We start from the raw sequence: 24,013 nt of genomic DNA, 5'->3' as shown, positions 1-24,013 counted from the left end.
CAGGATCAGACACATTCTGAACACATCCCAGTGTGGATGACAGCCTGGAGGGGGAGGGCAGACTGGAGTACAGGACAGACCATGAGCGGGAGGGAGAGATATTTAGGTGCTAAAGTCAGCAGAGCCCGGTGATGGATGGCATTAGGGGTGTGGGTGGGGAGAGGCGTGGGGAAGGTACCAACCCAGGCAGATTTCATCTCCCCTAGAAAGGAAGGTCCTCTAGAGTCAGGCTCTGCATTTCCTCTTTTGAAGAGGGAGAAAGTGGACATTAAGAGTGGAAGTTTCTCCAACACAGTGAAGGCTTTTGTTCCATCCACCCCAGACCGATCCCTTTTTCCTTCTCGGTTGGTTCATTAATAGTTGAGTGGCTCTTTGTGGGAAATAGAGGAACAGAGGAAAAGAGTTCGGGTTTGGGAGTCTCAGACCCAAGTCTGGTCCCAGCTGCATCCTTCACAGCTGCGGGAACCTGGGTGCACGGTTTAATCCCCCAGAGCTCCGTGTCCCCATGGGTGGCATGGAGATTGGTAACGACACGTACGTATCAGCCGTACTATGGGGGCCAAGTGGGAGGTCTGTGCAAGTGCTTTGGAAGTCATCAGCTGTACTCCATATTTTGGGCGCGGTTTTTAAGATTCCGAGCCTGAAGGCCCACCCCCACCTTGCCAGCTCAGCCATCACCCGCTGTCACCTGGTGCTACTATCTTTTCTGGGACAGGAAGAGGCCACTTGGCAGTCAGCATGAAGGGCGCAGAGACAAGAGCGCTCAGCTTTTGACTTCTCTGCTCACTCAGTGATCAAAGGTGGGCTCTCCCTTCAGGTTTTAAGCTGCTGGTACAGTGACACTCATCCCCGCTGGGAAGTCCATCAGAGGGTCAGGAAACGCCAGTGCTTGCAGGAAGCCGTCCTTCCCTCCCTTTTTAGCTGGACCCTTGCCTAGAAGACTCATTGCTTTAGGACACGTCTGCAGCCACAGTCGCAGTTTTAGTACCCGCTGTTGAAAAGTCACTTAGCACCTTGCTGACACCACTTTTTCTTTAAGAGAGTTTGTTTATTGCCCGAAGATGCAGCACAATGTCGTGGTTAAGAAGACAGACACTGAGGCCCTCCACGGTTCAAATGCCTTTCCTTTCCATCTGTAAGCCTCAATTTCCTGGTCTGTAAAATGGTACCAATGTCTCATGGGGTTGGGGGGGGGTTAAATATGATGGTGTAGGAAAAACAAACGTTAGCTGCTATTATGTGTGTATGTGTGTACGTGTGCGCACCGGCAAGAAAGTGTTCATTTGTTTACTCATTCATTCGTTCAATCCGTATTACCTACGTGCCAGGCACCAAGCTAGGCAGTGGGAACAAAAAAGATGAATGAGAGCTTCATGTCCTTGGCTAAGCCACAGCTTTGGGAAGATGCAGGCAAACAGATGGGCCACTGTGTAGTGGGGGTTACCCCAAGTGCTTTGCGGGGGCTTTGAGGGCAACAGAGGAATGCAGCTTATCTAGTACTGAGCAGACAGGGGCATGAGCGCAGAGGGGCTATAGGGAAGGGCTTCTTGGGAAGGTAGGGACCGAGACCAGCCCAGAAGTGGATCAAGGGAGGTAGGGTGTTCCAGGCAGAAACAGCAGCGAAGAGAAGAGTGCGTGAGGTGTTCTGAAAACTGTACAGAACGTGATGGGGAAGTTGGACACACCCGTGGCTGCAGGAACCCGTGGCTGCAGAAAGGGCCCGGGTCCTAACCATCAAGGCCCCTCCAGGGCAAGTGACGCTGGAGCCAATTTCCAAATGCAACACACAACTGTGGATGTGAGAATAAACACACTAGCTAATGATAATACTGTCCATTTGTCTGTTAACAGTCCCCTGAATTCTTTCCTCCCACCAGATCTAGACTTTTATAAACCATTCTGCAAACTCTGAGCATCCGGATTCAACGAGACCACGCTACGTGCAGTCCCGGCCCCCAGGGGCTCACGGTGCAGGAAAGGGGAGGCGTGGACACAGCAGTAAACACAAGAGGAGGGAGGTGGTGGTGGTGGTGGTGGGGTCCTGAAAGATGAATCAGCAAAATGCTCTGAAGAACAAGAAGAGGGAGGAGGGGCTTTAGAGTCAGGGAGGAAAGGAAAAGTTCTTTGGTGGCACAGCTGAGATGCAAAAATGTGTCTTGGATTTGCAGGCTCCCACCTGGGGGAGATGCTGGAGTTTCACAAGCCCAAGCATTTGTTCCCCTGCTGCCTGCTTTGTGAAATGGATATGTGACCGTCACCGCAAGACGGGGACGTCTGGGCTGTGCAACAAGTAACAGCTTCTCGACACAGTTCTGGAACAAGATTCTGAGCTCTCCATCTCTCACCTTCTTATAACAATTGCAAAACCCAACTGGTGGTCGACTTTGTTGGAAATAGACCTTCAAAGCCTGCTCTGGGGGGAGAGGGCTCTGGAAAGCGATCACAGGCCTGAAGTCCTCTGTCACCAAACGGGAGCTCTGTGTCCTCACCTATAAATGGTAATAAGTCCTAATATTGACCTTATGCAGCTGCTGTAAAGTTACACCAGACACCATACGGTAAAACCAAGAGGAGCTGAACGACACGATCAAGGTTGTATGACTAGGAAGTGGCTCAGCTGGATTTGAACCCAGGTGAGCAGCCCCACGGCTCTCCCAGGAGCAGAAGAGGCTGTGTGTCTTGGTCCCAGAGGGAAGGAAGGTGGAGTGGCTGCTCTCGGGCCAACGCAGTTCTTCTCAGGGGCCTTTGCTATCTGTAGAGCTTGGCAGGGCACACAGACTGATGGCTAGAAAAGAAACCCGTTTGCAAGCTCAGATGAAACGGATGAGAAATTGCAACATATAGATCTGCAGAGCAATGTTAATTCCTCTGATATGTGTAACGATTATCTGTACCCGTAAATGTGTTGCAGGCTGTATGCAGACCAGCGGGGCTTCCGAGGCTGCAAATCAGATGAAGAATTTGGGAGCGCCTGGCGGCATCGCATGCTGCTTTTGGTGGAAATGTCCACGTGGCAGAAACATTTTGTCTCACGTGGAAAAAATGAAGGATATACACCACCGTGGCTGCCTCTCCGTGTGTTGGCATGTGTAAAATTTATTAGCATAATAGCTCGCTCCACTGTACCCTGGCTCCTGGGGATTCTTCCAGACACGCTGCCTTCCCTTCCTGCTTGGACATCCTTTAGGTCCATTAATGGACCTGATGCCTCTGGGAATTGCTAATTCTAAACTAAAAATCATTAACTATCCAAGTGGAGCCCATGTACACACAGGCCATAACTTGTGATGGCTCTGATCTAGTGAGCCTCAGACCCATCTACCCAACTGTGTACTTGTCAGCTCAGACACAGCAAGTCCAGCACTCATCTTGTCACTGCTTCGACTTTGCCCACTGCGTGCCTCCCCTGCTACTATACTTGCTCCAGAATCCAAGCTGCCTTGGTGACCGCTGTGTCCCTGGAGGCTGGCGGGATCTCAGTAAATGCTGACTGAATTAACAAATGGGTTAACCAGTAATTGAATCCGAGCCCGAGAATTCTGAAACCATGGCATCCCTCAAGACTCAGCTCAGCTCTGCACTGGACCCAAGAGGTGGGCTTTCGCTGCCTGTTGACTGTATTTCCATGACCTATGGTGCTGCCTGGTGCTGCAGTTCTCATCACATTAGGCCGCCTTTCTGACTTGCTGGCCTGTCGCTACGTTGGACAGCGAGTTCTCTGATGGCACAAGTGTATCATTTTCACCTGTGTATCCCCAGAGATGAAAGATGAGCGATTACAGGTATAGCTTTTACCATCAGAGGCTGAGGAAAACAGGACCATCATCCTGGGAAGAGGAAAAACCTGGAAAGGCTGCCACCACCCAGGTCCAAGGTGCCCTCTGCAAGGCCCGCTCTCAAGCCAGCCCCATCTATTGCCGTGGCTCTGGTCCCTGAGACACTGTGTGGCCAGCTGTGCTATCAGAGGGTCAGCAGGCATCACCCTCCAGCCACCTGGGGGCTCCTGAAGGGGGCCCATTTGGGGAGCCTATTTTAAGAAGCACATACTCCTGAGGGTCCAGACCAGGGCAACCTCAGAGGACACAAAGCACGGGGCCTTCTCATCTAACAGAGCATTCTCGCCCTTAGAGATCATCTACAATTCCACATGACGACTTTGGTAGAAGCCATCCCGGAACATGGAGTCAAACATGACATTAGGTTCTTCAATTAGTCTCTTCTGGGAATTAGCACAAGTTCTTTGAATTCCTCGCTGGCTAACAGGTGGTATTAACTGACAATCTTCCAAGGGAATTCTCACGACCACGGTGTCACCGAGGAACGGTGTTACAACTTTATACTTGTGGAGAGAAGCGCGGAGAAGTTAATGATCGCAGAGCCGGTGAAGGGCAGAGCGGGGATCTGAGTGCGAGGTCACCCGAGGTTCTCTCCGTGGTTCTCAAGCATCTCCATAGAAAGTGCACCTCATTAGACAGAGCTCAGTAAAGAGACTCTCATCAAATCTCTAAATCGAGCACCGCAAAGCCTGAGGCGGCAGCTGCTGAAAGTGGGCCTGGCCGTGTGCCCGGTTCCTGCAGAGGTAACGGTCCACCTGTTTCCCACCCCAGCCTCCCTGAGAAGTAACACCTCAGCCTTGCTCCTGCCCACTTCCAAAATCCAGCAAGTCCTTCAGGGGACCCAGCAGGAAGAGGTCCTTGAATTAGGGAGCACCATGCGTACCTCTCAGTGGGGAGGGGGCCAGGATAGACACCGAGCAGCTTTGAGGCTGTCCGGTCGTCATCCCCACCTCTTAAGAGACTGTAGCAAATGTGGAAATAACCAGGGGCTGTTGACGGGGTTCCTCATCTTCATTCTGCATCGCTGTTCGTGTCTCGCCATTTTGTCAGAAAAGATGCACTTGTTTCCTCTAAAAATGGTGATGAGCGCTCTGCTGCATTCTAAAATGGGACTCTGCTCTCAAGACTGAGTTAACCTTTCTTTCCAGAGGAACACAGCTCTCATCTCTAGTGGAGGGAATGGAAGGACAGAGTGAATCTAAGGAAATGCTCTTTGGATGTGGCTTTTCCAGAACGCCTGCATCAGGCAAAGGGAGCCAACTTCAAAGTCTTAGGCTGCTTCAATGCGCTTGTAAGTGGCCTGAAAGAGTTCAAAGGAGGGCCACGAAACGTCCAGCTCCCTCCTTTCCTCGCTCCCTTTCTTCCTTCTACGCACATTTATGTGTAGCGTACATCAGGTGCTATGTTAGCCGCTGGGCTCTCGGCCTGGGGTGGGTGGGGGGGTTCGTCTGCTGCTCCTTCGCTAAAGGGTAGTAACTTTGTGTTTGCTTTATGAAGTGCATTTACTTCTCAGGGATCAGTTAAGCACAGGGCCAGGGAAGGCAAATCATGCAAAACCAATGTGATTCTATCTCAGGTCCCCCAGCATCCGGTCCTGAGTGCCACCTGCCAATGAGGCGCCCTTACCTCTCAGCTGCTGGAAGCAGGAGGCACTGCTGTCCGGCTCCAGGGGGTGCCTCAGGACCCCATTGCTGGGCTTGGGTCTCTCGTATTCTCTTTCGGGGAGCATGGCCTGTTCGCTCTCCAGGGCGGAGTCTGAGTGCGGGGGCAGAGACTGTGGAAACCCAAACATCCAGACGGAAGAAAAGAAGAGTAAGGCACCGCAGAGCAGAAACCCACCCCACCAGGCTCCGATCCAGCGGGGGTCGTCCGGGGTGATGTCCAGGTTACCTGCAATCGGAAAGAGCACGGTTAGCGGGAGGGGACCTGGTGGGGCCTGGCGTTTTGTGGAGGTTTGCAATCAGTTCTACAGGTAGGCCGAGGGCTCTGGAAACGGCCTGGGGTGGGGAAGACTGGTCCATGGGCAAAGCAGCCTAGGGCTTCACAGCCGTGCTTCTGGTTTTCCTCAAGCTGAAGGCTGATGGCTTTCCCTCCTTCATCTTCTTGTCTACCCTGTGCTTGCATCAGTCTAAACAGAAACAGAAGCCAGACACCCTCTGAATTTAGGCTGGAATTGACTGTCTTGGCAGAGCTGCGAAGGTCTGCTAACAAACACACAGGGAAACAGAAACATTTATTGCTCAAGGGTATAGTTTTCCATGTATATTCACTCGCACCCCCTACGAAGCAGCTAACCTGAGATCCCATTCCACACCCCACCCCCGTCTTAAATCAGTTCACAGATCACACGGGGTGGCGCAGAATGGAAATCAAGAGCCAGGATACCTGGACCGAAATCCTGCCCACTTCTCGCTGTGCGACCTCAGGCCAGCAATTTTGAACCCTTCATGCCTCAGCTGACTGATGTGCATAACACTGATGTGATGATGGTACTTACCCTTCTCGAGCTGGGAAGATCAAATGAGCACCACCAGACACAAAGTGTTCAGGATAAGGGCTTAAGCACTTAAATGATGTTAGCTTCATATTTATGCTGAGGGTCGTGTTTCCAAGCTGCTAGGGGATGGGTTAATTCAACCTTGGTTGTGGCCTGTGGTCTGGGGGGCCAGTCCTCTTTTAGAAAGTTCTGCAGCCAAGGTCCATGCTTTAAGGCAACATGCATGTGGTTTGGCTCTCTTGTCTGTGACTACTTTGATCTGCCAGCTGAAGTCAAGAAGATGTAAGCTACCGCTTACCCCTTGGGAGATGTTTTTCCCTCTCTCTACAACTGCCTTTCGGAGCAGGGCGCTCCTGCATGAGCTGCTTAGAGATGTCTCTTTGATGATGATTCCATATACCTGGAGCATGGAAGGAAATTCTTGGAGGTCTGGACCACAGCATATGAGCTAAGAACTAATAGGGCTGCAGGCCTGGACCAGATAGATGGATGGGCTTGGCAAGAGAAATGACCATAGTCACCAGATGAGCACTCCCCCATCTGTAAAGTGCTCTCCCTGAAGACTCTTCAGCTAACAGTAATGAAAACACCAGCCGTCATTGACTGAGGGCTTACTCTGCGCAAGGCACCACGTGGGGTGCATTCTTAACTGTTCCAATCAACCCTCCCCGCAACCCTACAAGGCAGGGCCTTTTACTGTCCCTATTTCATATAGATGGAGAAATCGAGGCTTAGAAAGGCTGGGTGCCTTGTCTACATCCACGGAGCTGAAGACTGGAACACAGGCGTCCAGTCGCCAAGGGCTACACTCTTTCCCTCTTGACGGGCAGTCTTTGTTTTGGGCTCCCTGGAGGGCCCTTAGTGGATAATTCCTGTGCTTTGTGCAATGGGTAAGACCACCAGCTCTTCTGACAGTTGGTAAGTTGGCCTTTGCAACATCGGTAGTCTCTGTTCTGGAGACCCTGACACGAGCCCAGCAGCAATAACCAGGGCACCTGAACGGGCCAGTTGCTTTTGTGCGGCATCGTGCCGGAGAGGAGTATACACTCTATAGAGTGTATACTCTAGTGGGCTTGGGGCTGAATCCCAGCGTTGTTACTTACAAGCATGTGATGCCGGGCAAGTGACTCACCCTCCCTGACCCTTAGTTTCAGCATTTGTGAAATATAGATGATAGTCATGGACAGTGGTTTCCAGGATGAGAGGTAATGAAAAAGCGTCACCTGACACAGAGTCGGCTCTTATCTATGGGAGCTCTTAATGTTTCACTTTTAGGGATATATTTATATAAATGGGAGTTTTAAGGTACAGCCTTTTTTTAAAAGGAGTATGGCATGGGAAAACACAGGGTGATCTGGAAAGCATCTTCATGCAAACAAGAGAAGAGAAAAGGAAGTCACACCACCTTGGGTAGCTAAGCAAGACTGTTTGCACCAATCGCTTACTGTTTTTTGGTTTTTTTTTTAACATCTTTATTGGAGTATAATTGCCTTACAATGGTGTGTTCGTTTCTGCTTTATAATAAAGTGAATCAGTTATACATATACATATGTTCCCATATCTCTTCGCTTACTGTTTTTCCTCACCTACTGCCAAGCAATGAATGAAAACAAAAGACGGGAAAAGGGAGCTACAGTATTTCCCTCCTTTGTCTTTGGGCCCCATAAATCCGGCAGATGTGAGCCAGTAGGGAGAGAGAAATCCTGGCAGTTGTTTGGCAGAACAGAATCAGTGGCACGTAGAAAGTCATATTTTAGATAGGAAGTCAGTGACTGTTCTATGTGTGAGAAAACATCCCCGCGAGAGGGGCTGCGCTGCGGGAGGTGGATGTTTATGTGAATTTGGCAACTCGCTCCCTGTAGGCCTGTGCCTGTGGGTGGAAAGCCGACACGCACTCGCGATCCCTAAGACAAGGGAGGGTACCCGGTCTGTGTCAGCCTCAGAGCACACCTGCCGCTGGGGAAGGGGCGGGGGACGGGTCTGGAGGGAGATGCGCGGAGGGCAGGGATCTGCAGAGCCGGGAAAATCACAGTTGACTATTCTGGGAAGTATTGATTTTTTTCCTCTCCATTTCAATTATCCAGAGGACGGCGGCAGGGAGAGAAATAACAGGCTAAGAAGAAACCACTCAGCTTTGGAGTGTGCTGCCCTCAGGACTGGTCAGCCTCATGAGTGGAGCTTCAGCCCAATTTTGGTGACTCTTGGGAAGACAACGAATGCTTGACACCAGCCTGAGAAATGTCTTTTCTGAGGCACTTCTTTTCTCTACCCATCTCTACACTGAATAGTATTTTCAGGAGGCATCTTGGCCATTTAAGAGGAATATCCACCCCCACCCCCCACCCCCTGCCTGGCAACTGTCATCGCTCAGCAGATATTGTTCTAGCGTTACCTATGCTGAAGGGGAGTTCTCTACGTGGCCTGGCAAAGCATGTCTGCTAGACATTACCCATGGCTGCATTTGGGTCTCCTCCTCTGAGAACGAGGAGGGTTTCACCTCCCTTACTGTGGAGTTAGGTGTGGCCACGCACCACAGAATTTTGCCAATGAAATGCGAGAGAGGAGACACATGTCTCTTCCGTGTGGAGATGTGTATGAGCTGGTGCATGATTCCCCATGCTCTTTTTTCCTGCCTGATCACGAAGCATGTGGAATTCTCCCTAAGATGATGCCTGAGAAGCTACAATGAACGAAATGTGCCTGCTGACCTGCATCAGGTATATAACACAAGCAGGAAATAAACCTTTAGTATTTCCAAGTCACTGACATTTTGGGGGTGTTTGTTACTGCAGCATAACTCAGCCTACCCTGACTAGTACAAAAGGCTTAGGAAATAAAAAATCATACCCTTTGGGCTTCCCTGCTGGCGCAGTGGTTGAGAGTCCGCCTGCCGACGCAGGGGACACGAGTTCGTGCCCCGGTCCGGGAAGATCCCACATGCCGCGGAGTGGCTGGGCCCGTGAGCCATGGCCGCTAAGCCTGCGTGTCCGGAGCCTGTGCTCCGCAACGGGAGAGGCCACAACAGTGAGAGGCCCGCGTACCGCAAAAAAATAAAAATAAAAATCACACCCTTTAAGAAAAGTGGTCCCGGGCAGGCTTAGAATAGCAATGGTATTCTTTTAGGTTCAGGTAGGGGGTCAGGCATGAAAATCTCTCTACTTCTCTTTCTATCTGGTTCTAGTTAGTGTCTTGATCTTAAAAAATGACTGCAGATTCAGCCTTTTGGCGAAGGCTGCTGTCAGGAAGATGCCCAGAACACAACTGAAGAGCACCAATCTGTCTCATTTACTTAGAATGCATCAAATTGCCAATGAAGCTAGAACCGTGGATAAGGAAAGATGTTGAGAAGGACAGGGTGGAGACAGCATCTTGGGCTGTGGGAACAGTTGAGCAAAGGCCTGGCATCCTCAGGGGACTCTGTGAGTGTCCTGGGTAAGCTCCCTCCAGCCACTTGCCTGCCCCTTGGTCATTCCAGGCACTGAGGAAAAATGCTGGGAAGGGAGCAGAGGGGAGCAGGGAGAGCCACCCCCCTGGGTCACCACGAGGCCGGCACAGGGTGGGTCTACCTTTGCATATGTGTCTGTAGGCTTGTTAAGATTTCTGCTTTATAAAACCTATTGTTCTGACTCTTGCATTCTTGGAATCCAACATTTGGAGGGCTTCATAGTTTCGTTGGGTGAGTTGAGCAAGCTCTGACAGCTGTTCGTTCCCTCTGTTGAAGGTCATATAAACATAAGGGCTTCGTTGAGATTTCCCTCCATTTCCAAGGACCACTACCATTGTTGGTTCAAACGAAAGAAATCCCCAGGAACGGGGTTAAACCAGTTTAAAACTAACCAACCAAGCCACCCATGAGGATACCCAAGACTGCGAGAAGAAGAGATCAAAGCAAATTGGGAACACTGACTAAGTCCCAGGCCATACTGATGCGTAAGCGATACTATGGCTCTCTGAGCAGTTTTGCTTCGTCTTCCTCAGTCCATTTACCTATTTTTCTAACCTACTTTGTAAAACTTTTGCTATGAGACTCAAGAAGTCCAAGAGTATCATTAAGTTCCAGACCTAATTAGAAACTGGAGACAGGGAGGGGGTGGGGATGGAGGACAGCATGGATGGTTCAGAATCCCAGCCACTGGACTAATTAGTCCAACGTGAAGGAATCTGGCGGTGGCAGCCAGCCCCAGGGTGGCAGAGCTGGATGCTCTCTGCTTGTCGACGTTTTCTGTGAAGCCAATGGATGGACGTATCTTGCTGCAGCTGCAAACGCTGTGCAGCTGTAGCAGAGCGGGCTGGTGTGCCTTAGGGCCAGTCTGTACGGAAGGAAGTGTTGGCAGTCAGGGCATCTCAGCCAGGCCTCTGTCCATGGAAGGCGGCAGGCTTCTGGCTAAACTCCTGGAGAGGTTTCAGGGAAGTGAGCTGCCCAGTTGGGGTCAGATAGGCCTGGGCTGTGCAGTGAGTTAACCTCTCTGTTCCTCATTACACCTAATTTTACTGCGTGTTTACTACTCCCCAGGCACTGTATTAACTGCTTTGTATGATTAACATGATCATGTCATCCACACATAGACCCATGAGGAGAAATGGCCCCAGGACCACACAGCTCGTTAGGGGTGTGGTTGGGATGTGAATGGAGGTCTGGTCTGATGTTTGAACTCAGAACTCATAATCACTGCAGGAGGACACGTCATCTGTGAGGTTCCAAAGAGGCATTCAATGTATTTAAAAAGGGGTCAATTCACGGCTGCCATTGTCATCAGTTTGTTAACCCCACACTGTGAAGCTTGGTCAGTCCAGTGCTCAGGGGTCTACTCTGCTACCAGGCCCTTCTTCTTCCTACGTCCTGCTCTTGACTGGTCTCAGCTTTACAAAGATATTCTAGAAAAGAAATTCTGCAGGCACCATCATTCCTTCCCCAGGCTGTCAGAGGAGGCATCTGTCCTCCTTAAGAAGAGGGGCCGAAGGAGCCACAGAGGGCCCAGACACGGATGAAAGGCGGCAGCAGCAGAATCCCTGTGTCTGAGCGCCGCCAGGGCAGCCCTCCTGGGGAGCTGCCCGTGGGGTCTTGCAGTCCCATAGCTGGCCTCTTCCTACAACCAACCACCTCCCCTGCAGCCCCAGCTTCACTGACACACAGATTCCAACCAGACTCCCTCACCGGTCTCTGCCTTTCCACCCTGTTTCCTCAGCTGCTGCTAGGTGCCTGGTGAAAGGCACATGCCCTCCTCCAACTACCCCATAACAAGGGCCTCCCAGGGACCTGCCTTGCCCACCTTGCACAATTCCCAGGCCACTGCTTTTCCCAGTCCCCTGCCCAACTTGCAGCTGGAATTTCAGAAACATATGGCTGTGTGCGTGGCCCCGTACATTCATGCTTAAGGGCACATTCCCATAGGCTGGACAGACCGAAAGAGGGGCTCTGTCTTAGTCGGTGAGGAAAAGACAGGGAAGGGTCATCCTGAAAGAACTGAGAACCGACTCCTCGAAACACAGCCCCAATCCACTCGTAGACGGAATGACAAGTTTCAGTCACAAGATTAGAAAACTGCTGGCAACTATGGAATTCTGTGACTGGCTCCTGAATAGAATAAATTATGTTTTTCTGCCCTCTGCTGGTAAAGGGTGGCACCAGCCCTCCGGGGGCCTTCAGAAGGGATGCAAACAACGAGGGTGACTCACAACACATCCTTCAGTCCTTTGAGACTCATCAGATAGGAAGTCCGCTATTAACTCATTTTGGGGAAAGGCGGCCATCAGCAGGGTGCCCAGACTGAACGGAAACGCGCCCATCTGTCTCAGGTATGGGAGGCTTCAAACTGCCAATGAGTCTAGAACCGTAGATGACACTCACCTGGGCCTTGAAAGGTGAGGACAGATGTTGAGGAGAATGGCTGGGGACGGCGCTCCAGACTGAGGGGATGGCCTGAGCAAGGGAATGGCATACAGAGGGGGCTGCGAGTGGATGGGCTAAGCCCCCTCCAGCCACCTGTCTACCTCTTGGCCATTCTAGTCACTGAGAAAAAGATGCTATTTAATTCCCAAGAGGAATCTTGGCGAGGGGTGTCTCCACATGCTTGCTCCGAGACCTGGGTTTTATATAGATACACCCCTTGGATTGGGTACATCCCTTTACCTCTCTAGGTATCAGTTTCCTTATCTACATAATGCAAGAGTTGGAAGAGAATGATGTCTGAGGTTCTTTCCGGCTCAGGGATTCTGGTATTCCACAAGCTTTGATTCAAGGGGGCCCTGCTAATACACTGAGGGCAGGATAGGCTGCCTGGACACTTGCCTTCTCCCCGCAGGCAGCCTTCCCCATGCACTGGGAGGGTGCCCCCTTTCCTCCCCTCCTTTGCTACTCCTGTCCTGTACTGCCTTTGGTGCAGTGGCGGAAGCCGGCTTTCTGTCCGTAGAAGCAAGATGGCAGCTGACCGTGTCACCATGGGTTGTTTCTCTGACCAGGCCACCAGTCATCCCACCCGCTAGGAATCGGGTTCAAAGGGCCAACCAAGGGCTACAAAACAGCGGCATTCAATCACCTCCTGAACGGACCCGGCACTTTAAAACGAACAAACAAATAAGGCTGCATTTGATTTTTCTCCCCCGTTTGGAAATCTGTAACATCATTAGCTACAAGTAAATATATCACTGGGATTAATGGAGTGAATCACAGAGTGACTTGATTGGATTTAAAACCAGATTATGTCTTTGGGGTGAATTAGTAAATTTAGCCCTGTCAAGAGATGATGAATTGAACACCAGGCGACTGAGAGTTCTTATTGATCCTGGGAATAGATCGGGATGAGACAGAGAAGCTGGAAAGGCTTCCTGCACTGTTTTCAGAGAGAAAGGAAACATGGCTTCTCAACTCGCTAAGCTGCACAGGAACACAGCGTCCTCTTTCAGGCACGCAGCTGAGTCATGACCACATACAGTGGGCAGTGCCCGAGACGGCCTCCAACGATCCCCACCCCTGGAATTCACGTCCTTGTGAAATGATCCCTTCTTCCAAGGGTACGGAAACAAGTGGCTTGCTTCTAACACACAAAACGCAGCAGAAGCGATGAGGTGTCACTTGTGAGACTAGGTTATAAAAGACTGTGGCTTTGTCTCAGGTGCTCTTACCCTCTCTTGGGTTGTTTGCTCCAGGGAGGCCATGCCGAGGTTAGCCCTGTACAGAGATCCGTGGGAGCCGGCCTGAGAGCCCATCTGTCAAGGACTGCCAACAGCCGTGGGGTGAGTTTGGAAGTGGAGCCCCTCCAGGTGGGCTTTCAGATGATTTGATACCAGCTTAACACCTTGACTGCAGCCTCATGAGGGACCCTGAGTCAGAACCATCCAGCTAAGCTGCTCCTGGGTTCCAGACCCAGAGAAATAAACTGTGAGAAAATACCTATTGTTTAAAGTCACGAAGTTTGGGGTCATTTGTCACAAAGCCACAGATTAATACACCAGGTGGCTTGCTGTGGTCACTGAAATGTAAGTAGAAACAATGTGTGTCATTTCTGAACAGGAGCTGGTTTCCTGCCTCGGCGACGGGGCAGGCAGGAGTCAGATGAAACTTCTGTGAGCCTGGGTCCTGGAGGGACTACAGTAGGCAAGTCTCACCCTCCAACCCCCAAATACCACCAGCCTGCACCGGATATGCGGTATGGCTGAGAAATAAACTTTGGTTGCATAAAATCACTTTGATTTGGGAATTGTCTGTTACTACTGCGTAACCTAGCACATCTCAACTAGCACGCTGTTCAATCCAGGTATGCTAGGGACGGGGGCGCCCAGAGCAGGCTGAGACATACACTTGCTCTTCCTGCCAAGAACACAAGACATGCCGCTTAAAATGGGTTTGAGGTATGGTACATTTCCTTAGAAAGCCCACCACGACAGTGTCTTACAGAAACAATTTTCAAATATTCTGTCTCCTTGACCCCATGTGTACATTTGCACTTGAGCACGTGCTCCAACTTTTAGTTTAAGAAATAGGGTCCTCATGCGGGTTCATGGACCAACATTCAATGAGTATGTGTGTATGCCAGGCATGTCCACATCTGTCCCCTCATTTATCTTACAAAAGCCCTTCAAGGCAGATATAAGTTTTGTTACCCTGAGTTTACAGATGAGGAAAATTCAGATTTGAGGAGTGAAATCAACCTTAGGGGGTTATTCAGTCTCTAGGTAGACACGAGCAGAGCACATGCTTCAAGCCAGACCCTCTGTACCAAATTCATGACCCAATCTTTCCTCTAATCTCAAGGGGGCCACCAGCTAGAGAAGTGGATGCATTAGGGCTGCTGCTTAGTAGGAAGGTTTTAGAACCCAGATGCTGGGGCTCCTTTACGGTGGAGGAAGGGCTTGTGGGCGGCGCTTGGAAATTGAGATAAATTCCTTACTTGTGTCAATGAAGACTGCATCCACATAGATTTTGGTACAGAAAGAGCCCAGGATAAATCCACAGGCTGGTCCAAACACCAGCATCGTGAACAGGATTCCTGAAAGAAGAAGATGAAAGCAAGATTAGATTAAAAGCTGAAGCCATTTATTGAGCAAAATTGCCAAAGCTCAAGAAAACTGTTTTCCATTGATCAGATGAGAGGTCTGATTAGACAAATGACATGAGAGGAATGAGTCTAAAAATCCTAGAGGGGAAAGCTAGTATTTCTAAGTTTTGGAAACTCTATGGAAGCACTGTCATGCAGGAATTCTATAGTTTCAATAGGTTGCTTTGAAAAATTTGTGGGCTCCAAGTACAGTTACTTTTAGAGAACTCCACCCCATATCATATTAAACCTATTAAAATACGTCCATGTCTATCATGAAATATTTTTTCTTCCATAAACGTTTTGGGAAGGATTTTTATAATTTTGCTTTCGCATTTATTTGGCTTTATGTAATTCAATTAATTTACGGTTGGCGAAGATGTCTCAGCGCTCATTGTGCAAACTCAGGGAGTCTTGTGAAGTGAGAAAAGTTGAAGCCACAAATTATTCTCACATGTAATGAAATGTTTACAGGCATTAAATTTAGCAAACAACAAAGCTGACATAATGGTATGCCCTGAGCACATTTAATTAAACATTTTATTAATTTCAGTTTGGCAGTCCCCCCCCCCGCCCCCACATTTTTGGAATTGCTCTCTGTTGTTGTAACAGCTGTTCAGGCCTCAAGCTCTTCTGTAGGACTTGAGAAGGTGGGACTAGGTACGTGATTAGGTAATGTATCTGATGGATATAGTATCTGGAATTTTGCACAAACCTTTTGGTCATTCTGGAAAAGCACTGAGCCCAAACTAAAAACTCACAGGCTGTCCGTATTTAACTAAATTTCAACTTGAGCACTGATAGCTCACAAGGCCCTGGGAATAAAACATAAGAGGGAAGAAGTGGCTTTTTCTTAGGAAGCTGGCTGCCTGTGGGGACAATCAATACATGGGTCAGTTCAACCTAAGCAGACAGCCTGGAGTGTGGGTACTAACAGGCCCATGTGGGCACACGAGGAACAAGGTAGGAAATGGATTCAACCAGAGGGAAGCTGAGCTCAGTGGAGGATAGTTCTGGTCTGTTCGCAGGGTAGACTAACTCAGCCTGAAATCTCCCAGTGATGTCATCATGGAACTGCTCAAATATTCATCCACTCAGTCCATACTTATTGAGTTCCTTCTATGTGCCAAGAAGCCTTCTCAGGGATGGGGACTCAGCATCGAAGTACAGAGTCAACAATCCAGGCCTTCCTGGAGCTCACTGACTTGTAGAGGAAACTATAGACAACTTAACTGTTTTTTAGATACCTGGCGAAGGAGCCATGTCTTCCTCATTTACAGACAAGGACCCAGAACCCCAAAGCAACCACTTAAAGATGGCTTACAAGGAATGCTGTTTAATGAAGGACAGGATGAAAAGAGGATGGTTTCTATCACAGGAATGGGGCTGAATCCACCCTCAGTGAAATCCTACTCTGATATGGAGCCATCTAGAAGCTCAAGGGCCTGAAAACAGCTGCTCCTGTACCCAGCCGATGACCTCCGGTCTCCCAGTTATTCCTGTTTATAGGAATCTGGAGAGCAGCAGAATCCACTTTGTTAAAACACTGGCTCTGGTTTGTCACAACTTAGGTTGAGATAACCGACCAGAGAAAATTGAGAAAGGTGGGGTGTTTTTGGAAAAGTCTAGAACGTGGTGCTCTTTCAAGTATGGGCTAGAATTAGGAGGAATTAGGCCTTAGCTGGGCAGAGTTAGGGAGCAGAGCTGGTCTTGGCTCCGGTCTTCTTCGGTAGATGGGGGAAAGCAAAGTAGGAAGTGATGCTGAGAAAGACACAGGGGCAGGGGTGTGGACAGGGGGTGTCCAAGGCAAGAGCTGTACCTGAGGTAGACTGAAGGGCTTTCTGCTTCAGGACAAAATCATGAAGCCAGCTCTATCCTTCTGTCCAGGCTGCAGGCTGAGGGGAGCCACTGGTCAGCCACTGGTACTCTAAAGATGCCTCAGCAAGTAAACTAACTACTCAGCCTGTCCCAAAAGAAAGGGGCACGGAGATAGAACACAATTCTCTTGCCAGGGGTGCCGCAACTACTCTTCTGACGCCCCTTCCATAGTCCTAGCCATCACCCTGACCCTCAGCAGCGCCCCCATGATAACATGCCTCCTTTCATGCAAATTAAATACCCCCCATTCAATGTAATAATCACTGCTCCACCCCCTACAGATTAAACAATGAAAATGATAATTAAAACTGAATAGGTCAAAGGACCAAGCTTTTAGTATCATTGGAAAGAAACAACCAGTGAGCTTTAAAGCTTGTGTTGGGACTTAACCACTGGTGACGCAGTGGTTAAGAATCTGCCTGACAGTGCTGGCAACAAGGGTTCGATCTCTGGTCCGGGAAGATCCCACATGCCGCAGAGCAACTAAGCTTGTACGCCACAACTACTGAGCCTGTGCTCTACAGCCCACACGCCGCAACTATTGAGCCCATGTGCTGCAACTACTGAAGCCCGTGTGCTCTAGGACCCGTGTGCCACAACTACTGAGCTCACATGCTGCAACTACTGAAGCTCGTGTGCCTAGAGCCCGTGCTCTGCAACAAGAGAAGCCACCGCAATGAGAAGCTCGCGCACCGCAACGAAGAGTAGCCCTCACTCGCCACAACTAGAGAAAGCCCGCGCACAGCAATGAAGACCCAACTCAGCCAAAAATAAAAAAACAAAAGCTTGTGTGGAGAGTGTTCTGTTACCCCTCCCCCACATGGGGGCAGTGGAGGGTGTGGGAGTGTGGACCAGCCAGCATCATGGGACAGCTGGAGACTCCAGGCCCTGGGTGTCCTGCCCTTGTGCAAGTTATGACACAAAAGGAAGGGCATCCCTCAAGCTCAGCTGCCCACAAGAGCCCCACCAGGCCCAGACAGGCCAGCCATCCGTTCTGGCAGCTCGGATGGGCAGACGCCACTGCAGAGAAGCCACGTGCCAAGGTGGTCCCTCCATCTGGTTACTTTAGGACAGGACACGGGTCACCAAAACGCTGAATTGTGGCTTTCCATTTGAACAGGACAGAATTCTCCCCCAAAGAAACCTGGTAGGATCCCATTCCCAAAACCAAAGAAGGAGGTAGGGGGACTTCCCTGGTGGTCTAGTGGTTAGGATTCGGCGCTTTCACTGCCGTGGCCCGGGTTCAAGCCCTGGTCAGGGAACTGAGATCCTGCAAGCTTCGTGGCCAAAAGAAAAGAAAAGAAAAGAAGACATAGGATGCGTATTTTTGTGTGAAGGACATTCTTTCCCCTCAGTTGAAGTGAGGGAATATTTTTAAAGCAGCTCCTCCTCGGAGAGATACCAAGTAAACCTCTAGCAGCAATGGGTTCTTGAATATTTTCCAAGGGACAATCCAGTAGTGGGGGTGGGGTGGGGGGGGATGGGAGGCTCATGCATCAGGAAGCACCCTTTTTCACTTCAGAAATATCTTAGGATAACAGCTCAAATCAAGCAGCATCGGTGAGCACAGCCCTGGGTCTTTAGAGGATGCTGTTCCCCTGAGAGCACACAAGGCAGGCTGTGATCTTACAGAAAGGTACTTCTGAATTTGCTTCTTCACTCTCTTTTCGATTCATCCCACCAGGCTGTGATTTTGTTCTTGTTTAGCAAACCCCCCCCTCAAAATGTTCTGCCTAAATAGACAAGAAACAGATGGTCCGGCCCTAAAATCCAGAATCCTTGCGTTGAATGGTGAGCGCCTCCAGGTCCAGGAGAGAAGGTTCTTCAGCGGCCCAGTGCTGCCCCCTGCTGTCTGCCAGACTGTGTACACGGGAGGGAAGGCGAGCCCGGGACGCAGAGATCAGAGAGAGAAGGGCCCCTCCTGTGCTGCTACCCTGAGCCTGGTGCTTTACAAGCATAATCTACTGTAATTCTTTCAATGGCCCTGACGGGGAGTCTACTGCGCCCATTTCACAGCGGAAGGAAAGGTTTAGCGCCTCACTTCCCAACAGTGAGTCAGAAAGCAGCACAGTGGGCTCTGAAGCCAGGTTTCTCTCATCCCCTTAGGGGAAAAGCATCCTTCAAGCAGGTCCGGAGAGAGTATGGGCCACTTGGGTTCAAATCCCAGCTCCACCACTTCCTAGCTCTGGGAACCTTGGGAAGGGTCTATTTAACTTCCTTGTGCCTCAGCTTTCTCATCTGTAACATGGGAATGATATTAGGCCTATTCCACGGGACTATAGGGAGGATTTAATGACCTCGTATTTGTAAAGCTCTTAGAACAGAGTCTGGCACCCAGAAAGAGCCATGAGTGCTTGTTAAATGGATGACACCTGTGTCTCTGATGCTGGGAGCAGGCCAAGCCCCAGAGAGGGTTCCTCGGGGGAAGCAGCCGCAATCCCAAGCTTCACAAGGGTCCAGACGGACCGGCCGACCAGAGTCCAGAGTCCACCCCCTTGCTCTGACTGCCCACCTGCCAACCACATTCTGATGCTAACCTGGCTTCCCAGGGATGTGAGGACTGAACAAAGGGAGAGAGAATGGCATGACCCCCATGGTGATCTAACTCCAGCATCCTGGTTTGAACAGAGGCCTTCTGTAAATTAGGTTAGTGTAAATCTGCAGTTCCCAAACTGTGTGTCGAGGCACCTTGGGGTACCACAGTGAACTCACAGGGGTACCGCAAAACGTTTTAAGTTTTGGAGGGAAACCCAGTGATAGCTAACATCTGTCAGATGCTACTCATACAACCACTCACAACTACTCACTCCAGGTGGCTGATGGTTTCAGCACTGGATCAAGCAATACTCCTTTCAAATACATCCTGTCTTTGTGAACTGAGTTTTCAGTACCTGCTGTGATAAAAAGCAAACGTGGTGTGGAAATCAATGCAGGACACAGGAAATGGAGTCCAATCTGATTCCAAAGTTTGAGAATCTATGTAGTCCCCAGCAGGGACACACAACCCATTAGTAAGTAATCATACATATTTAAAAATAAAATAGAAATATTTTTTTTCTTTCAATTGATGTGTGTTATTTTTTTCAAACGTGTATTAAGTAATTTGAACCTAACTGCTTGATAAACACAATTGCTGGGTATATCTTGCAGACTCAGGGCTCTGTGAAAAATAAGACACTAAGGGTACAATGAACCCAGAAAGTTTGAGAACCTCTGGTGTAAATCTGCCACCCATGCTATACAATCTTCCTACTTAGCACCAGACATCTCTGGACGCAGGGGAAGGACAGATGAACTGGGTGAGGATTTTGCCCTCAAGAAGCTTGCTGTCTTATTGGAGAGACCTCCAACCATTCTCCATCATTCAAAATATATAATGGCACCTATAGGTGCCAGGCTCTGTGCAAGGAGCTGAGATACGGCTGTGGACAAAACAGACAAAATCCCTGCTTTTTTGTGGAGTTGGTATTTGGGAAGAAGAAAGGCCATAAACAAATCAACCTACCCTATGATGTCAGCACCAAAGAGGACAGTGCATGATGGAGTGGGGCTAGAGAAAGACCTCCCACTGTACGGTGTGCTGTAAAGAACACACACAGCAATGCACTACACGCGCTATCAAGCTGGGGTGAGTGCACTCGCAGGCTAAGGGTTCCACCGTATAGGACGTTAAATAATGGTCCCCAAAGATGCCCATGTCCTAATCCCCGGAACCTGTGTCTGTTACTGTAACTGACCAAAGAGAACGAAGGCTCCAGATGGAATTAAGGTCACTAATCAATTGACTTGAAAATAAAGAGATCATGCTGATTATCCTTGTGGGCCAATGTAATCTTGAAGGACCTGTAGATGTAGAAGGAGGAGGAATACAGCTCAGAGTCAGAGAAGGAGATGAGACCACAGAACCAGGGCGATGGCATCATGAGAAAGCCTTGACTAGTCGCTGCTGGCTTTGAAGACAGAGGACAGGGCCTTGAGGCCAAGAATGTGGGTGGCTTCTAGGAGCTGGGAAAAGCAAGAAAGTGGATTCTCCCCTCCAGAAAGGATCCTCCAGAAGGAAGGCAGCCCTGCTGGCACCTGGATTTTTAGCTCAGGGAGACCCATTATGGACTTCTGACCTCCACAATGTAAGATAATACACTTATATTATCTTAAGCCACTAAATTTGCGGTAACTTACTACAGCAGTGATACAATTGTTAAGCAAATTTGAGGACAATCTCAGATCTTATACCTGCTACATGTGAATCTCTAAGGACAGGATGTTGCATGAAGCTGCTTGTTAATCATTTGACCATGGGACATTTTTTTTGTGGGTCATTTTTCAGACCTGGCATTGACTGGGGCACAGTCCCAGACATGCTGGAGGAGACTTGAAGCCCTGTGAGGCAGAGATGGTGCCTTATTCTTCTTTCTGTCCCCAGTTTGGCCCAGGACAGTTAGCTCACAATCTGTTGAAAGGGTGTGTGAATGAGAATACTCGTTACCACAGTGACACAAAACGGGGAGGGAGAAACTCTTCTTGGCCATGGTCTGCCCAAGTTCAGCCAGCTGGGGAGGGACAGAGCTGGGACTCAGCCCCCGCCTGCTCTTTCCCTGGACAGTGTTCTCTGCATGTGTCACTCTCAGCGCTGGGAATATGCCTCCTTCTAGATGCAATGTGTCAAGGGGACTGACGTGACAGCCTCTAGAAAGGGATCAGGTCACACACATAGAACCAGAAGAACTAAGACCAGCCTGGATACCTTGGGAGAAGAAGAAGAATTGTCAAGACATACCCTACTCCTTTTAAAGCTGTAATGATGAAGACAGTGTGTTTCTGGCACAAGAAGCAGCAAACGTACAAGTAAAGCAGAAGAGAAAGCCCAGAAACAGATCCATACTTGCGTGGACGCCTGATTTATGACAAAGCGTGCCTACAAAGCGGTGGGGGGAAGGATGAATTTTTCCATGAATGGTGCTAGGACAACTTGAAATTATAGGGAAAAAAAGTCGGCTGCACAACACATGTAAAAATCAATTCCAGGCATATCGGAGACCTGTGTGAAAAGCAAAACAATAAAGCTTCTGGAAGATAATAGACAAAAGTACTGTCACAATGTTGGGGGCAGGGAGAGATTCTTTTAAACCAAACAAAGAAAGCATGAAGCATTAAAAGAAGAGCTTGACAAACTGGTCTACATAAAAATTAAGGTCATTCCTTAGATTCATCAAAAGAGCCCACTAGGAAAGCAAAGATGTGGGAAAACATACATGTAACATACATCCTGAAAAACACACATACAAGAATCGGAGGGCTCATATCGAGACTATGTAAAAACTACGATAAGTCCATGAGAAGAAGACAAACCAGTGGAAAGGGGGCAGAAACCTTAACAGGTTCTTCACAAAAGAGGAGGTTCAAAGGAACAATGGAATGGGACAAGATGCTCAACCTCATTAGAATTCAGGAACATGTAAATTACAAGCCCAGTGAAATGTCATTAGATTTTTAGCTGATTGAAGAGCTTGATAATACCCAGTGTTGGCAAGGATGTAGGGAATCTGGACTCTTGCATACTGTTGGTAGGAGTGTAAATTAGACAACCACTCTGGCAAAACTTTGGCAGTGTCTGTAAAACCAAAGAGGAACTCACCCAATGACCCACAATCCTAATTCCTAGGTAAATACTCTACAGAAAGTCTGAAACCCACTAGGAGACACATCCAGGAATGCTCATCCCAATCTTGTAAGATCCTCAAACTGGAAACAACCCAAATGCCCAACAACAGAACAACAGAGAAACAAACGGTGACATCTTCATACATTGGAATTACTATACAGCAGAGAAGACAAATCATCAATAATGTGGATTAATCTTAAATGATGTAATTCCAAAAGAACACAGACAGGCAAGAATACATACTGGTGTGATTCCACTTACGCAGAATTGAAAGCGGCAAAATTAAACCATGTAGTGATATATAACTAGGTAGTCAAGCTATAAAGAAAAACAGGGAAATGAATAGCAGAGAAGTCAGGGTTGTGGTCACTGCTGCCCATGAGGGTGGGAGGGGTTACAGTGAAGGAGGCACGGGTTGGGTGGGGGGTTCTCAGGTGCTGGTTTTGTATTTGGTCTATTTTCAGGCTACGTGGGTGTCTGTTTTGCAACAATTCGTTAAGCTGGAATATGTTTTCTGCACAAACACATGATTATCACATTTTCACATATACATACACGTGTCATACAAGTGCCTATAGAAAAATGGCCACTGGCTATTTATCGAGTGCTTATCGTATGGTGCCAGAGTCTGGACTATGTGGTTTATGCACGTTATTTCATGATCCCTTCTAACAATGCGATGAGGCGGGTGCCGTCACGCCAGCTGTATCCCAGGAGGACCTGAGGCTCACAGAGGTTAAGCAGCTTGCTCCAGGGCCCCTGGTTCTAGGGGGGCAGCTGACCCCTGGTGCCCTCTGCAGGACTGGGTCTCCAGTGAGCTCAAGCACAAATAAGCAAACTTAAAGAATAACAACCAAACCCAACCCCAAACCCCGCCGCTCACAGGTAGCCACCTGCTTCTCACACCTTGCACCACGACGAGGATGTGGATAGAAACCACCTGGCTTCAGAGGTGGGTGTGGTGAGTGGGGTTAACAGTGGGTTCTAGAGCCTGGCTGGGTGTGAATCCTGGTGCTGCCACTTAACTGCTGGCAGCCCTGGGCAAGTCCCTCACCTCTGTTAGTTTCCACATCTGAAAAGGGGAGATGCTAGTAAGGTGTATTTCATAGCGCTTGCAGGGAGGGATAAATGAAAGCAGATATAAGGGCCCAGCGTGACTCCTGGTCCAGATGAAGTACTTCATAGATGTTTGTTTCCACTGATGCTCCTTGGCTTTGCTGGGTGCTAGAAGAGCTAGAAGAGCCAGGGGAAGGGAAATACGCTGTGGGTGCCCGCTTTTCCTCCTCTCGGTGGGCCCTGAGTCTTCTGCAGCCAGATCCACCTGAAGGCCTGCTATTTACTGCCCCCTAGTGGACAAGCAGGAAGAGGCCAGTCACTGGGCAGGCTACAGCTGCACATGTGGTATCCTGTAAAGGAGAAAATGCTGACCCTTCCCTCCAAGCCTTTATTCTTCTCTTTGCTGGAGTGTGACACGGGGCCTGGCTTCTATACCAACAGCCCATGGGGGCAGGGACACAGTGGCGAAGGCTGTCACTGAGGAGCTGAAGGCACAAACTCTTTACGTGGCTGAAAGCAAAAGCAAAAAGGCCATCCAGAAACTCAGGGG

The 24,013-nt window shown here is 49.3% G+C and overlaps 1 protein-coding gene across 2 annotated transcripts in view; it reads right to left on the bottom strand.

Annotated features, from left to right (window-relative positions):
* The window catches only part of SLCO3A1 (solute carrier organic anion transporter family member 3A1), a gene marked incomplete at its 3' end in the record, with an annotated part of 316,397 nt that overhangs the window by 54,541 nt on the left and 237,843 nt on the right, over positions 1-24,013 (bottom strand). For both annotated transcript variants that reach the window (XM_079915152.1, XM_079915151.1), the window contains exons 3-4: positions 14,721-14,819; positions 5,463-5,726 (exon numbers count right to left, since the gene is read on the bottom strand). In XM_079915152.1, the coding sequence (XP_079771278.1) occupies positions 5,463-5,726; positions 14,721-14,819 (363 nt within the window). The remainder of the gene's footprint in view (positions 1-5,462; positions 5,727-14,720; positions 14,820-24,013) is intronic.

Source organism: Stenella coeruleoalba, assembly GCF_951394435.1.
Source record: "Stenella coeruleoalba genome assembly, chromosome: 2".
In the NCBI taxonomy this organism is placed as follows: Eukaryota; Metazoa; Chordata; class Mammalia; order Artiodactyla; family Delphinidae; genus Stenella; species Stenella coeruleoalba.
Note: the sequence above shows the minus strand (reverse complement) of the source record. Positions and strands in the feature narration are given on the sequence as shown.